The sequence below is a fragment of the Rhinatrema bivittatum genome, chromosome 6 (assembly GCF_901001135.1).
Source record: "Rhinatrema bivittatum chromosome 6, aRhiBiv1.1, whole genome shotgun sequence".
In the NCBI taxonomy this organism is placed as follows: domain Eukaryota; kingdom Metazoa; phylum Chordata; class Amphibia; order Gymnophiona; family Rhinatrematidae; genus Rhinatrema; species Rhinatrema bivittatum.
The window spans coordinates 330,978,750-330,996,382 of NC_042620.1; the positions used below are offsets into that span (position 1 = coordinate 330,978,750).

Sequence of the window (17,633 nt, forward strand, 5' to 3'; positions counted from 1 at the left end):
CCGATTTTGCCCCTTGACATTGTGCGTGTGCATCGGGCGAAATCGACCTGAAGCGGGATAAAACGGACGCTCGCACTGAGCTCCTGCTGTAATCGTGGGCGCCCAGCCATGTCTCCTGGTCCCCGATGTATTTGAGCGCTAGGGACGCCTATTCTTCAGTTAGCGCGCCCTTTCATGCAGCGGCCCATTAAAGTATCGCAGCGGGCGCCCAGGAGGCGTGGCTGCGCGCGTTAGGGAGAACAGGCGCCGAACGCGAGTGCCCGCTTTAACGCGCTTCTTAGTAGGGCGTCGGCCCGAGAGAGGGGAAGAGAACCAATGGGGACTTCTATTTTCTACAGCAAGGGGGCGCTAAGGAGTGGCCCAGGGGCGCCTTTGGTGTTTCTTCCTTTTGTCACGGTTTCTTTGGATGCTTGGAACATCCGCCCCCCTCGGGGTCCGGGCTGCTGCCCCAAAGGCGTGTGCCGCTCCCCAACCATCCCCTGCCCCGGTCTGGGTTGGAAGAGCCTTTCGGGACAGGCCACGGGCCAAGCTGCAGCTGCAGCGGGAGGCGGGTCATCCCCATCTTTGGTGAGCGCCTGCTCAAAGTCTGCTTTGGGAGAGAAGGCCTGAAACCAGCTCGGGCCCCCGGTGGGCGATGAACGAAGCTAGCTATCTCGTTGGCGGAGCATCACGGCGGTGAGCCCTGCTGACCCGTCGTCTGCTTTTCCTCCGCTCGCTGCGGTAATGAAGGCAGGCTCCCGTAGGGGGCCGAAAAGGTCAACTGCTGTCAGCTCCACGACACCAAGAGGAAGAAAACGTGAAGGCACGAAAATATTCTCCCTGTCCCCTTCGCTAAACGGCACCAGTTAAATGGTGTGGAAGTAAAGGTCAAGGAACAAAATACGGCGCTAGCTTTTTATTTGGTCTAACAATACATTTCTTGACTAGCTTTTCAGAGCCGACACGTCCTTCATCATGTCAAAAGAAAATGTGAAATACAAATTTTTGGCCATATGTGGGATATTCTTTATATCACATGACAGCCCACCAAAGCATCCATAATGTGTGCCAGCTCTTTTATCTGCTCCGTTATGAAACAGAACATGCTTTAAGGCAGCTAGGAGCACAGGGTGTTTTTAAGGCTCTGCTGTGTTTCACTTGTCTTCAACTAAGCCTCTTGGAAATCTCCTTTTGAGTTTGTCAACCTGAGGGAAACTCGGTCAGCCTTTGATTTCTGCCGTGTTTAGGACCGAGACTCTTGGGATCGCCTACGGTTTATAGTTGCAGGACACGCGGGTCCTGATTTACTAAGCATTTTACTCCTAGACGCAGAATGAGAGAAAAGCCTCAGTAAATTGTATTAAATCAGGCCTATGGTGAGCTGAACGGTTTCAGAGAGGGATAGGCCAAATAAGTGAAGCTGAGCTGTTCTGGCCTAGATCTGAACGAGAAACAAAATGCAACGTAATTATAAGAAAACCTAGGAATTTTATCAACGCAACAGAAAATTCTCCCAGGCTTGTTCTCTTTATATTGGCTTCTCCGTCGACAGCTGGCAAGGAGCAGTCCCGCCAGCGGGGGTCCCCCGCACGCAGAAGTAGGAGACCCGGCGCATGTTCCGTGCTTTATGACCAGGCCTGGGCGGTTTACATAGGCAGAGGACTCTTCTGGCATGGCAGTGGCACGGCACCGTCTGCTGAAAGGTGAGAGCAGGCCCATGGGAGGCTGCGCGGATGGAAACGTGGAGGTAGCTGCCACCAGCTGTGATTTCTCAATGGGGGCTGGTGCTTTTCAGGGGGCAGCACTCTGTATCACTCACATTGGGGGTCAATTTAAAAAAAAAAACACAACACAAAATAAAAACGCTCAGCTCCCGACTTAGTCGGCCAAAATCTGGTTCTCTAAGTCAGGCTGATTTTGAGCTGGCCTTACCCAGCTAGGCATTTGGCTGAAAATCAGTCTCCGTCTAGCTGGCAAGACATAGTAAGCTGAGGTTTTTGGGTGCCTAACTGAGACAGCAAGTCTAAAAAAAAAAGATAACTATAATAATAACCCAACCTCTTAGCTAAACTGGAAATCACTCCTCCCAGCTGGTGATCCTCAAACAAACCGCTCCCCACCAATCCCGACCATCCCACCTACCCCTTCCACCTAACCTTCATGGGAAACCTCCCCCCACAGCCCTGGGATCCCCTCCCTTCCACCTCTACAGAGTGCCCCCACCCCAAAGCCAAACACCAAGCCAGCAGAATCACTCAACATTACCTCCTACCAGCCCCGCTTACAGTGGGAAGAGGAGGAGAAAGCGTGTTGTACTTGGGACCGTTCCACGGAGTCATTCAGAAAGAATTCGGGTCGTCTGGGGTGGCAAGCAGACCGTTGACTGAATGCGCTGTTTGGCACAACCTGGGCAACCTGCCGGGGCCGTGAGGTGAGGACCCCCCCCGGAGCATAAATCTCTTCCACCTTAAGTGACACAGTCACTCTCTGGGAAGATCTGCCACTTCCGGTCCTGGCCAACGAAGAGTCAGGCGAACGTGAAGCCCCCGCTGTCCATTCCCGAACGTTAGCGGGACCTTCACGCACGCTGCAGAGACCCAGCGGGCTCGGACTTCAAACTTAACACCAGGCTCTGAAGCCAAGGTGAAAAAAAACTCTACAAGCGTTGTGTGCAAGTCGAGTCAGACTGTGGGTGTGATATGCGCCTCCCGTGGCCTCCTCCAGAGCAATAACTCTCATCTGCCCTGCAGGTGTTGTGACAGTCCGAGGCAGAAAACGGAGACACTCAGTCTAGTGCCTCGGGCAGCCTGGACGCAGGCAGCTGATGCTTTTAACTAGTGGTCTGCCATTTTCACCACATTAACAATAGCATTTGTAGTAATTAATTATACCATTATGACCAAGCGTTGGACGGGAGCCAGACCACAGCGGTATAATATTTTCGACAGAGTGTCAAGACAGGCCAAGAGCATCAATCAGACTTTCTATGAATGGGAAGCTTAAGGAAACCCAGGAAAATGTTGTTCGCGGATATCACGGTCAGAAGGCAGTGCGAGGCCTTGCAAAGAGAAGCTGACGGGAGCGCCATCCCCATTCTCAAAAAACCCCTAACAAGATTGAAGGGAAAGCCACGCTCTGCCACTCGGGAGGCCCGGTTTCAGTTCCCCGGACATCAACCGAGAGAGAGGGGTGCATTTAGCAGAAGAACAGGAGACAGAGATAATATTCACTTAAAGACGCCCTCACTTCCCCCCCCCCCCCCCATCCATCATTATTTCTGGCAAAGCTGGAAAACTCCTGATGCCGCCTACAGTTACAAGCAGGGGCTTAATTTGTAGATGAAAAGGAAGTGGGACTGTGCAGCCTGGGGGTGGGTGGGAAGAGAGGGCCAAGGCCAGGTGTACCATGCAATGGGGAGGGGCCAGGACCCGGGCCCAGTTGTGAACTCTCTCTCTCTCTCCCCCACCCTTCCCTCCCCCCACTATCCCAAACACTCTTCCTCCTCCTCCTCCTCCTCACCCCTGTGATCTTCCATACCCATCCCCCACCTGCCCTTCACCCCCCCCCCCAAACCGATGTACCCCGTCGGCTATGCTCCGCTTCCTCAGGTCCCGCACAAAAAGGCGGCCTAACCACCATCCCAGCTTGTTCTTTCAGAAAGGAAGGCACCGAATTAGCCTACGTTTGAACCTCCTGAGCAGCAGGAGAGCGGCCAGGGTCCGAGCCTGGATGGCTGGCACTGCTTGCTCACATCTGGGGAAAATTCAAGCCCTTTTTACGCACTGCATTGCCCATCCTGGCTGCTCTGGGCAGAGGGTGATTCAGTAACTCGGCAGCAGTCTCGCGGCGGTCAGAGGTGTCGTGCTGGAATGCTTGGAGGTTTAACTCTGTGCAACCAGCCCCCACCATCAGTTCTTTCTCAGTGCTGAATAACTCACCCTTTTCAGTTTTCGGATGAACAAGGTGAGGAAAAGCCAGAAAAGTGTAGCAGCTACTCCAGTGCAGGCCAGAATAATGACTTCAATATTTGCTTTTTCCTCCGAGCCTGTGGATCAAGCACAGAAGAAAACAGATCTCTCAAATACTCTGCTAAAAAACTCAAAAAAAAAAAAGAAAGCACCATCAACAAATTTACCATCTGCTTTACAGCACGTGAGAGCTATGGACAAAAACCCACAATGTTACCCAGTTTCCCCGGTGTGCTTAGGTTGTGCTGGCTGCAGTCAAAGTACACAGCGTGTCAAGGGTTGACTGAGGCTACAGGGGTCCGAATTTACCCATCTGCTTTGCTAGGAAATGCCTCACTAATGAAATGGGGCACTGGGTCTTCATCGGATTCAGTGGGTGAGATTTAATTATGGATTTGTTTTCCCAAAGACACACATTTAAAAAAAAAAAAAAAAAAAAAAATTTGGCAAAACCTCTTATAAACCAGATTTCAGCTTTAAGGAGGACCTTCACGCTCTTCCCTCAGAATGTAGTTCTGATTCATTTCCTGCTCAGACGGTTTTTTAAATCCTATTTTTTTTTTTTTTTTATTTTGAAAGCAATTATAAAATTGTCCAGAACACAGTTTTCAAGTTTCCTTAGTCACAGTTTGAAGGAGCACAAAGTGTAAGGAAGAGAAAGGGAGGTACAGACAAATAGGATGTTTGGGAGGTGGACAAGTTGGAGGAAGCAGAGAAATACTTTCCTACTGAAACAGGGTGGACGATTGCTTGGAATCATCTACAAGTAGAGGGTGGTAGCAGCTTGGGACAGACACAGGAGGAGGAAGTAAGAACAAAGGAAGGAGGAGATGACTGCGCATAGTTCTTCCTGGTCTTAATGATTCGTGCCTGTGTAGGGCCCCTTCGGGATCCCTATGAAGGAGTGTGGCCTAGTGTTAGGTCAGGGCAGTGCAGGAATACAAAAATGTACCACCCACCAATGCTGTACTGGTTTATTCCTGCTTGCATAAAAAGCAAGCGACCCTCTAGTATCTTTCCTTTCAATTCTCTTAATTTTTTCAGAGTAAAGGCCCCAAAGCCTTGGCTATGGAATCTTAAAAGATCATTTTCGTAGCGTATCGCACGCGAAAGTCCCTTTTCGGGTGCGATGGCTAGATTGGGGCATTGTCGGGGTGGACGCAGCGGAAACTTCATTGGCAGCGAAAAGGTAAGAACCCTTTTTGCTGCCAGTAGCATGCCCAATAGCCCCACCTTTTACGATGGCACTATTGGGTTCGAAAGCCGGCAGCGATAGCACTGCCGGCTTTCACAGGCCCCGCCCCCCCCCGCTTCACCCCCCCCCACCCCCTGTTACCGCCGGATTCTCTAAGGTCTGCAACCTTAGAAAATCCAGGCCTTAGAAAGTAAAGAGAGTAATTTCCAGACTCTCTCAGTGGTTCCCACTCATCTTTAGTGATTTTTGTATTTATTCACTCTGTGTACTTTTTTCTTGTGGAAGCTTTTATCCACTTTCCCTAACCAGAGAGAGGAATAAGAAAAGAAAATTCTTTGGTCATCTTGGTGTCTTTTAGCCTATGGCGGGAGTGGCCAACCTTCCACACGGCAAGATCCACAAAACCAGAATTCACAGAGGCAGAGAGCCACCATTCCTCTCACGAACAGAAGAGGAGGAGGGGGCAAGAGAGAGATGTCCCTGCCCAAAAGAAAAGGTCAACAATCTTTCTCTCTCTCTCTTTCTCTCATAAAGACACACATACTTTCTCTCTCTCTTTCTGTCACAGATATAAAGACACATACATACACATTCTGCTGTTGTGCTGCTGCTCATGTGCTTACTCAATGAGTGCTCCCCACTTCAGTATTATTGCAGTTCATTTTTAACTGGAAGATGGTTTCAAGTTGAGAATTCATACAATAGCTTTGGTGAAAGACTCAAACAGGTGTGCATAAAAGTATTCTCTCTGCTAAACTCTTTAATATATATTTAGCTCGTTTGAGTAAAGTTTTGTATCAGTTAGTACATTTTTACAAAATATACGCTGTTGTTGTTTTTTCAGGTGGAACAAGAAACAAGTACTATGATCCAAAAAGTTATTTCATGTTTAGAAAAGATACAGGCTTGGATGTCAACTAGTCAGCTGTTTTAAATTTTAAGAAGGCAGAAGGCATGGTGATTACCAGAAGTTCACAAATTGTTCCTGGTCCAGGAATAGTATTTAATGGCACACTAATTCCTTCTACGAATACAGTTAGCAATTTAGGATTCTTGATGGAGTCTACCTTATCTTATGTTGCTCATTTAAATAAGGTCATAAGAGTAGGTTTTATAAATTGCGGCTTTCACACCATCTTAGTTTTATATTACCAATCATTGATTTTAGGATGGTCATACAAGCATTTTTATTGATAAATGTAGACTACTATAATACACTTTTGATTTGCTTGTCAAAATATCGGTTAAAAGCAGTTCAATTACTGCAAAATGCAGTGGCCTGTTTGATATTTGTATACAATGCGGAATCAAACTAGAAAGTGAATGCTGAACACTCAGTATATGACCATTGACCTTGAATATATGTATGAGGATTTTGTAAACCGTTGTGATCATCTCTTGGAACGACGGTATATAAAACGCCCAAACAAATAAATAAATATTGCGAGGTAAGTTGAGTGATCATGTTACCCCGTTTTAGAGAGATTATATTAGTTGCCAGTAGAGCAACAAATACAATTCAAAATATTGGTATTAACCTTTAAAGTTTTAAGAAATGAGGGTCTGCCATATTTGTCTACTGTTATAAGAAAATATGAACCAAAACGTTCGTTGCACTCTGAATCTGCTTATCCGTTTTGTAATTCCATCCCCTAAGGAGGTACATTACGTGGAGACGCGGGCATGAGCATATTCAGTGATATTCCTGCAGTTAAGGGATACTTTACTGTCTAATCTAAGATTAATACAAGATTTAAAACTTTTTCGGAAGCAATTGAAGGCCCATCTGTTTATGGAGACATTTAGGTAAAGGGTCGTGACCGTTAAAAACCACCCTATTAGAATGATAGTTTGTAATATTTTAAGATATTGTTATATACATTAGTTTGTGAAAATTGATGATTTATGTGTTAACTGCATACTGTTTAGTGCAACAGATTTGAAATTAGCAGTTTATAAATTTTAATAAATAAATTCTGTAAAATTATTGCTGCAAGGGTAGCATTCTCTGAAATGCTCCCCTGTTCCACATGCAGATCCCCCAGAGGCAGGCAGGGCTCCGGAGTCTCAATGCAAGGATGAGACGATGGTGCAGGGAAGAGGGATTCAGCTTTGCTAGGAACTGTGCAACATTTGGAGAAAAGAGAGCCTAGTCCAAAAGGACAGGCTACACCATAACCAATTATGGTTGCTGGCGCTGACCTTTAAAAAAGAGAGAGAGCAGCTTTCAAACTAGAAGAGGAAAAAAAGCCGACAAGTCATTCACCAGCACATGATTCAGAGGGAGGTATTTTTGAAAGATACTAAGAGGAGTTAGCACTGTTAGGGATGGCATATAGTCCAACAGGATAAAGATCCCACAGAAGACTAAATGCAGAATCTTTATGGATGGAAATTCCATATGTGATGGAGAAGAGTAAAGTGGTGGGGATATACTACCATCCACCTGACCAAAATAAATAGACAGATGCAAGGTTCCACATCAGGAGTCACCATTCAGGAAAAGGATCTAGGCATCATCTGTTGCGGTCTCGGTCGCCACGGTGGCGCCCGAGGCCTTACCTTCCTTTCGGGCCCCGGAGAACTACCGCGTTCCGTGGACTCGGGACCCCGGCCGCAGCGTCCGCCTGCCGTCCCGACCCCGCGCGGGCCTGCAGGGCCTTCCTGCGCCACGCGCCAGCTCCCTCTCTGCCGCCGGCGTCCTCTCGCGGCTAGCTCCGCCCCCAGGCGCGCGCGCGCGGCTGAGCCCTGCTTTTGAAGGGACCAGCGCGGGAAAACACGGCTCCTCCCTTTCCTGACGTCAGACGCTGCAGGGCTATTTAAGCCCTGCAGTTCCCAGCCTTCCTTGCCTTGCAACGAGGTTCACTGCCTTTGGTAGCTCTGAGTTGCGTTCCTGGATTGCCTGTTTCCTGCTGGACTCCGCTTTGCCTGACCCTGCTTGCCTGTCTCCTGCCTTGACCTCGGATAGCTTGACCACGCTTGTCTTCAGCCTGCCTTGACTCCGGTCCGTGACTTCGACTCCTGCTTGTCTTCAGCCTGCCTTGACTCCGGTCCGTGACTTCGACTCCTGCTTGTCTTCAGCCTGCCTTGACTCCGGTCCGTGACTTCGACTCCTGCTTGTCTTCAGCCTGCCTTGACTCCGGTCCGTGACTTCGACTCCTGCTTGTCTTCAGCCTGCCTTGATCCCGGTTCGTGACCCCGACTGCTGCTTGCTCGCCGCCTGCCCAGCCTCCAGTTCGGATTCCACTCCTGGGTTTCTTCATTTCCGCCTAAGTCCCAGCGGTCCGGGTCCCTACGGGCTCCTCCTGGGGGGACCTCGGGCTTCCAGGGCGAAGACTCCTAAGTCCTAGCAACCCGGGCTCCCACAGCTCCTCTGGAGGAGTCACGGGTTTCCAGGTGAAGCTCCAATTGCCCAGTGGGAGTTCTGCCTACCGACTGCTCCTTCGGGTCGGTCGGCCCAAGGATCCACATCCGGAGTTTCTCCATCCGCAACAATCATCGTTGATAATACCTTGAAATCTTTTGCTCAGTGTGCAGCAGCCAAGATAGCAAATGTAAGGCTAGGAATTATTAGGAAAGGAATGGAGAATAAAACATAGAATATCATAATGCCTCTGTATTGTTCCATGGTGCGACCTCATCTTGAGTACTGTGTGCAGCTATGGTCACATCTCAAAAAAGATATAGCAGAATTAGAAAAGGTACAGAGAAGGGCAACCAAAATGATAAAGGGGATGGAACGATTCCCCTATGGGGAAAGGCTAAAGAGGTTAGGACTCTTCAGCCTAGAGAAGAGGCGGCTGAGGGGAGATATGATAGAGGTTTATAAAATAATGAGTGGAGTAGAATGAGTAAACATTAATCTGTTGTATACTCTTTCAAAGAATACAAAAACTAGGGGACACATGACAAAGTTACTAGGTGACTGAGGGGGATATGATAGAATCCTTTAAAATCATGAGAGGTCTTAAATGGTAAATGTGAATCGGTTATTTACTCTTTCGGATAATAGAAGGACTAGGATACATTCCATGAAGTTTGCAAGTAGCACATTTAAAACTAATCGTAGACAACTCTGGAATTTGCTGCCAGAGGATGTAGTTAGTGCAGTTAGGGCCGGATTTTAAGAGGTACGCGCAGGCATAGATTTGTGCGTGCAACCTAGCGCGCACAGATTTACGGAGCGGCCTCGGAGGAAACTTTCCTTCCGCCCCCCCCCACCTTCCGCTCCCTTCCCCTACCTAACCCGCCCCCTAGCCCTATCTAAACCCCCCCCCCCCATGACCTTTGTTAAATAAGTTGCGCCTGCCTTTGGGCAGGCGTAGGTTGTGCGCACCGGCCGAGTGCCAGCACGCGATCCCCCGGCACGGCCGCTGTGCCAGAGGCCTCAGTCCCGCCCCGGACCTCCACACCCATTCCCCGCCCCTTTTTTCAAGCCCCGGGACATACGCGCATCCCGGGGCTTGCACGCATCGCCAGGCCTATGCAAAATAGGCTCGGTGTGCGCAGGAGCGGGTTTTTGCGGTTACGCACATAATATACACGCGTAACCCTTTTAAAATCCGCCACTTAGTGTAGCTGGGTTTAAAAAAGGTTTGGATAAGTTCTTAGAGATGTCCATTAACTGCTATTAATCAAGTTGACTTAGGGAATGGCCTCTGCTATTAATTGCATCAGTAGCATGGGATCTACTTTGTGTTTGGGTACTTGCCAGGTACTTGTAGCCTGGATTGGCCACTGTTGGAAACAGGATGCTGGGCTTGATGGACCCTTGGTCTGGCCCAGTATGGCAATGACTTATGTTATACATTTAAAGTAATAAGAAAAAATATTTTTTATTCAATGTATAATTACATTGAATAAAAAATATTTTTTATTCAATGTAATTATACATTGTTAAACCCAGTTTATAATTCAATGTCATTATACTTTGTTAAACCCAGTTTTGTATCCAAGTTTGATCATCCTGGTTCTATGTTAGGCATTCTCATGTCATGTTTATTGTTGCAATGTGAACCGAAGTGATTGGTAACTTTGTTACCGGAACATCGGTATAAAAGAGTGCCAAATAAATAAACAAACAAACAAATAAATAAATAATTAAGCTCTGAAAGTCGTTGCCAGAGGATGTGGTGAAAGCTATCAGTGTAGCTGCATTTAAAAAAGGTTTTTATTAAGGTGGAGTTGCAGAAATCCACTTCTTATCTCTGGGATAAGTAACATAGAATCTTATCTACCCCTTGGGATGCTGCCAGTTACTTGTGTCCTGGATTGGCCACTGTTAGGATACTATGCTTGATGGACCTTTGGTCTGATCAAGTATGGCAAATCTTATGTACTTATGATGGAATGCTAACAAACATTAGGGAAGCTAACACATTTGGCAGCACAGCAATAATGGGAGATTTCAATTACCTGAATATTGACTAGGTAAATGTCACATCAGGACAAGCTAGGGAGGTAATGTTTCTAGATTAAATAAATGACTGCTTCATGAAGCAGCTGATCCAGGAACCAATGAAACCTAATTCATTTTAGGCCTATTTCTTACTAGAACACAGGATAATGGTAGAGGGGCTGCTTGCCAACAGTGATCATAAATGTAATCAAATTTGATTAATGACTGGAGGGAGGATATTAAGTAAATCTATTGCTCCAGCATTTAACTTTCAAAAGGGAAACTTTGATAAAGTGAAGAAAATAGAAAGACAAAAGGTGCAGCTACAAATATTAAGAGTTTATATCAAACATGGACATATTTTAAGAATACCATCTTAGAAGCCCAGATCAGATGTATTCCATGCATTAAAAAAAGAAGAAAGGCCAAATGACTGCCGACATTGTTGAAAAATGAGGTGAAAGAGATTATTTTAGCCAAAAGAACTTCTTCCAAAAACTAAAAAAGGATTCAGCTGAAGAAAATAGGAAAAAGTATACGCATTGGCAAGTTAGATATAAAACAGTAATAAGTCAAACAAAAAGAGAAATCGAAAAAAGCAGACCATAGAGGCAAAAACTCATAATAAAATTAAAAAATATATATCTGCAGCAGGAAGCCTGCGAAGGAGTTAAAGGAGCCCATAGGGAAGACATGGCCATAACAGAAAGACTAAATACATTCTTTGCTTCAGTGTTTACATGTACAATCTGTTCACATGTACAATCTGGGAAAAAAAACAGCTTACCCTGTATTGTAATGAATGCTGCTGTTCTCACCTCCCCCATCTCATTGGTGGCCTTGCATTCATACAAGCCTTCATCGTCCTTTTTCACTCGTTCAATGATTAGGCTGTTATTGACCAGCAGAGAAATCCCTACAGTAGGAATGTCAGGTTCAGCATGTGAGTATAGCACAGAAAATCCTGGGCAAAAATCTATACAGTTTTACAACTCCATTCTATTATTATTCAGACCTTAAAATTAACCAGATATCTCCGTAGTTTATAATCTGTGATGGAGAATAAAAAGCTTGGGGGGGGGGGGGGGGGGGGCGGGTCTTACTGAGCTCAAAAGGTGAAATTACTTCTTACCTGATAATTTCTTTTCCTCTAAGGAAAGCAGACCAATCCACACCGGTGGGTTATGCACTCCTACCAGTAAACATAGATCAGACTCACTGATGTGACGGACATATAGCTCTGCCCCGACATCACCCTGCCAGTACCTCTAGAAAATCTAAAAGTAGTCCACCAATTAGACTTGAACCATGATTCTTAACAGCCAACGAACCATCAGCTTCCACCTAACTTGGTGGTACCAGATTCAGTACAACTACTAACTATAAGTGAACAAAACAGGTTTTCCACTTATCAGGGTTCCAAGTGATTCGGTCAATGAACACTCTGCATCGTCCCTGCAACCAGGACAAACTGAAAAGACCATCAGTAGGCAGCCCAGAGCAGGCTTGTGGATTGGCTTGCCTTTCTTAGAGGAAAGGAAAATATCCGGTAAGATGTAATTTCACCTTTCTCTGCACTCAGGCAGGCCAATCCACACTGGTAGGATGTACCAAAGCTACTCCCTAAACAGGTGGCAGCTGCCTGCATCCTCGTCAACACCGCCCTCATGAGGAAAGTGTCCTCTTGAGCTTTAAGAGTCAAGCGGTAATGCTTGCCTAAAGCAGATAAGAAGGACTACGATGCTGCCCAGCAGACCTTGGAAAGAGACACCAATAGGACTTTCACCCATGGCACTCCTGCATCCACCTAGGCTATTGTGATAGTGTCTTTAACTCAACAGATCACTGTTACCTTCATTTCTTGCTCTCCTTGTCCCTTTATCTCATGGATGATGGACAGGCGATCAGTCTTCCATAAGGAATGGTAACATCCAGATACCGAAACAGATGTCACTTCACACCCAAGGCACCTAGCACCCAGTATTCCTGCTCAACTCTGATCCTGCCCAGCGCTGCAGGGAATTAGACATTCAAATGGCACTCCAACCATTTTCTGCAAAAAACAAAGAAAGGCACATGGCACAAGAGAGCTTGTAGGTCAGAATACACCTCTCCAAACATAAAGCAACCAGGACAACTGTCGCGATGGTAAATAGCCGCAAGAAAATAACACGCAAAGACCGCAAGATGGACCCTGCAAAAACCTGAATACCAAATTAAGGTCCCAGGATGGTACTGGGAGACGTAAGGAAGGCCCAAGGTCTACCAATAATACGGCCTCCATAACATGCTTGGTCTGCCATCTAAACCATCAAGGTGTTTAGTGTCAACCTCAACCAATCCTTCCTGTAGGAATTCCAAATCAATGGAATCTCCACTTTGAGAGGGTGACCTTCGCTCACGCCACACCAATATTCAAACACTCTCCAAACCTATATAAGTCAGAAATGTAGAAAACATTCTTGGTCGGAGCAATGTGTTCACTACTATTGGAGAACAGCTAATCCTCTGCAGTTGAGCTCTCGTAAGATCCAACTGTAAGACCGAATTGACCCAGATTCTCATGCATAGACAATCTGGTTTGATTGCCAGCCTCAGGAACTGATGACCCGCGATCAGTGGAGATCTAGGCACCATGATTTCCTTGGCCAATCCGGGGCCACCAGAAGCACAAGACCGAGATGACTCACAGCACTCTGCCGAACACTGACCAGAGAGGGAACACATACAGCATCTTGCCCCACACCATTGTTGAACAAGAGTGTCAAGTCCCAACATCCACAGGCCCTTTCTGTGATTGCAGAACTGTTGCATCTTCGCTTTGAAGCAAATCGCCAACAGGCCATATATGGTTGACCCCATTGAGAGACTATGAGCTGAAAGACCTCAGCTCCCACTCTCTTGGATCTAAGGCATATCCACAGAGAAAATTGGCTTTCCCATTGTCCATACCGGCAATGTGAGAAGCTGATACTGTCTGAAGACATTAGTCTGCCCATTCCATGAGCGCATCTCCACCGACACCTGGTGATCTTTGGTTCTGCCCTGACGGTTGATGTAGGCAACTGTTGTGGCACTGTCTGACCCCACAAATATCACTCGTCCCACCAGCCACTCAGCAAATTGCAAGCCCGCTAAGCAAACTGAATAAATGTCCAACAAATAAAGGTCCACTGCCTGTCCTTGGTGGGCTACAGACCGTGCTACTAACTCCTGACAAGGAGTCCCCCCAATCCTGGAGGCTCACGTCCATCATGAGCACCAAACATTCTGGGACCAAGGGTACCCCCCTCATGAGATGCTCCTTTCGCAGCCATCATCACAACTTCACGTTCATCTCCTCCGGCAAGAAGAACCTCACTGCGAACTCCTGTAACTGTGGGTTCCACCGTGACAGAAGAGCCAGCTGAAACTGACATCTATGAGCTCTCGCCCAGGGTACCACATCCAACATCACCGTTATGGCCCCTAAGACTTACAAATCTCCACACCACTGGACGAATGTTCAATCTCAAGGATTGAACCTACATCTGTACTCTCTCGAATACGTAGCTCTGGTAAGAAGACCTTGCCTCATGAGTCATGAGTCCAGGATCTGTGTCAGCTGCAAACTACAATGGCTAGATTCACTATCCAGCCCAGCTCCTAGAAAAGGTGAATCAATCTGTGAGATGCCCCTTGACTCTCTTCCGCACTTTTGGCTCGCACTAACCATCTGTTCTGGTATGAATGAACCAGAATACCTTTTTTGTGGAGGAATGCCGCAACTATCATCATGACCCTGTAACAGCCAATTCTCCTGTGCCTCTAGGCAGCGCTGTTCCAACGCCTTGCTTCCATCACAGCCCTAGCGATCGCCACGGCTGGCTTGCCCTTATATGGCAAAGTGCACAAACAGGAAGCCCCCTTAATCTGCTAGAACCCTGCTGCCATTACGCCTCAAAATGGGTATCTCATGCCTTGGTAGGGAAATACAACTGCTGCCCGGCTCTCCGGTGCACAATTCAAGGCTGCGGGCTAACCGCTCAACTGCATGTTCGTTCACGCAGAAGTGGGCTAGCACTTGTGCAAGTGGCCTAGTGCACATACCTGCATGCTACTGCGAAACTTCTCCTAGGGTGTGCACGATTGCCCGGGAAACACAAAGCCGTGGTCTACCACGAGTTTCGGCAGCCATCTTCTCAGCATGTAGCTCTTTCCCCAACAGGTCCAGCAGCGCAGGAAATCAGACACTTGTCCCCCCCTCCCCCGTCGACCGGCCAAATGCCGCAGCGCCACCACACACACCTCACCTCCATGGGCCCCGACCAGCAGGGTGAGAAGTGTACTGCTGCGGGTGGGCGGGGAAACGGCCTGAGGAAAACAGAAGTACTCTTTTTACTTTAACCCAGCCTTTGTCAGCAGGAAGCTTTTTCGGGCCTGCTAGTACAGGGGGAAAGAGCAGAAGCCTTCACTGTGTGTGCCCCCTTCTCCTGTCTCTCCCCACTTTTTATTGAGCTGAAACCCAGCAAAAAAAAAAAAAAAAAAGGCCTTGGTTCAAATGCTCAACTGAGGCGGAGCACCAGACTATGATCACTTCAGGAGATTTGTTTTTTTTTTCTCCTTTTCTTCTTCCTTTGTTTGTGTTTCTTTTTACTGAAAACAAGCTATTCTCACAAGGGAAGATGCACGTCCACCACCCGCTGGAGACAGAGAATACTGGCAGGCTGATGTTGGGGCAGGGTTGTATGTCAGTGACATCAGCAAATCAGTTGTCTCCATCTGCTGGTAGGAGTGCATAACCCACCGTTGTGGATTGGCCTGCCTGAATGCAGAAGAATACTATTTTATGGGTCAACCACGACTGAGCCTAGTACTGTTCTTAGGGAGTTACCTAACGGCTGGTCCCAGAGATTCACTGGAAGATATCTAGTGGCTGGTCACAGAGATGCATGGGAAGCAGCCCTTAGAAGCATTCTACCTTACTAGAGTCCATGAAAACACAAGTGCAATGCAAAGGGGATGCAGAAAAAAAATGAAGGCCTTGTATCACGGTACCTCGAAAAGATCCAAATGGGAAAGCATAAGAAAGCAATTAAAAATAAATTACCATTAGATTATTTGGATATTGTCTCATCAGGCAAAATCACACACCCTCCTCTTTGTTTCATGGCAGCCCTGACATACTGTTCTGTCAGCAATGACTACACAGCTGTCACTTCTGATCAGTCAGCATGGTGCAAACCGTGACTGCTGCTAGGTTCCGTAACCTCCTCCCATAGAAACGTCAACCATAATTACCATTTGATTACTCAAAGCACAGTACACATCTAAGGAAGAAATCAAAACATCCAACCGCCTCTCAGGTACAGGTTTTATGCCCATTTCAATATTTACACAGTGTATGACATCATGTTTTTTTATTCCTAAGTTACAGCAGGGTAGACTCATGCACTCAAGGATATGGCTTGCCCAGAGTCACTCTCAGAGTTAGAGACAGGGCTAGGAACTGTACCAACTTCTATGCCCTCAACAGCAGTCCATGTTTCCTTCCAGAACGACACAATGCTGTACCCCAATTCTGAATCAACCTGATTTTTTTCTCATTTAATATTATGGCTAAATCACATATTCTTCAGTAGGACACAAAATCCTTTGATAATGATGATCCTACTATACATGAAATAAATTCACAAATTTAAATGCAGTATCTATAGTGTACATATGGCGTCTCACAGCATGGAAAGAAACGCATGCATCTTGGCTGTGCTGCAAGTCAGCATATTGCTTTTCTTGTGTTCAAAACAGAAAAGTCCTTGTGGGATTTTCTAATGTCAACGAATACAGAACATCCACTACTCAATAACCCTTCTGAAACCCTCATTTCTGCAACAAAATTAATGCCATACTAGTTTATGCTAATTATATGGACAATGTTGATTATATGGACCATGATTTTCCTAGGCAGAACTTTCTCAGCAGAGATATTAAATATTGCGGGCATCTCTTTATTGGGGGTTCAAGATTATTATGGCCCAATTACTAACGCCCTCAAGGTATTGGCACGGAGTCAGGTCTTGCTACTGCCCATGTACAACACTGGATAATAGGGATGTGAATCGTTTTCCATATTGTCTTAACGATAGAAATCGTGTGGCAGGGCAAGAAAATCGTCTTAGGCACGATTTTTTAGTTAAAAAATCGTTAAAAATCGTTTTTTCCGATTAGTGCGCACTAACTGGGAGTTAGTGCGCACTAACTGAAAATGATACAATTTGACACTTTTCAGGTCAGTTAAGGTCAGTTTAGGAATGAATATGTATTCCTATTGGCTGCCCTCTTATTTATTCATGTTACCAAGTTTCCTACTGACAGTATATGGGGGATGGGAAATGGAAACAGTTGGTAGCTTGACAAAACAAGTAATGTGATCAGTCAATGTGACTAGAACTTGTGCCCTAACCCTGATACCAGGGGTATTGTGATCTTCCTGCACACAGTGCCCTATCCCTATTAATACCAGGAGTGTTGTGATCTTCCTGCACACAGTGCCCTATCCCTAATACCAGGGGTGTTGTGATCTTCCTGCACACAGTGCCCTATTCCTGATACCGGGGGTGTTGTGATCTTCTTGCACACATCCCGATATCAGGGATAGGGCACTGCATGCAGGAAGATCACAACACTCCTGGTATTAATAGGGATAGGGCACTGCATGCAGGAAGATCACAACACTCCTGGTATTAATAGGGATAGGGCACTGCATGTAGGAAGATCACAACACCCCTGGTATCAGGGATAGGGCACTGTGTGCAGGAAGATCACAATACCCCGGAGGAGTGAGGGTCAGGCAGCTCCCCCCTGTCTGTGAAGCCAGCCTCTCACTAGTAATGCAGGGAGGGAGCTGTCTCAGACTTCACCATCCACCCCCCCCCCCCTCACCCACACACCATTCACTAGCTGGGACATGGGGGAAGTCAGGAGTGAGGGTCAGGCAGCTCCCCCCTGTCTGTGAAGCCAGCCTCTCACTAGTAATGCAGGGAGGGAGCTGTCTCAGACTTCACCATCCTCCCCCCCCCCCCCTCACCCACACACCATTCACTAGCTGGGACAT

General features: G+C 46.9%; 1 protein-coding gene across 1 annotated transcript in view; it reads right to left on the bottom strand.

The window, feature by feature from the left end:
- Positions 1-17,633, bottom strand: part of LOC115094728 (vascular endothelial growth factor receptor kdr-like) — a 311,596-nt gene that overhangs the window by 65,812 nt on the left and 228,151 nt on the right. Inside the window, exons 16-17 of the mRNA XM_029607986.1 lie at positions 11,328-11,456; positions 3,918-4,024 (exon numbers count right to left, since the gene is read on the bottom strand). Of these exons, the coding sequence (XP_029463846.1) occupies positions 3,918-4,024; positions 11,328-11,456 (236 nt within the window). The remainder of the gene's footprint in view (positions 1-3,917; positions 4,025-11,327; positions 11,457-17,633) is intronic.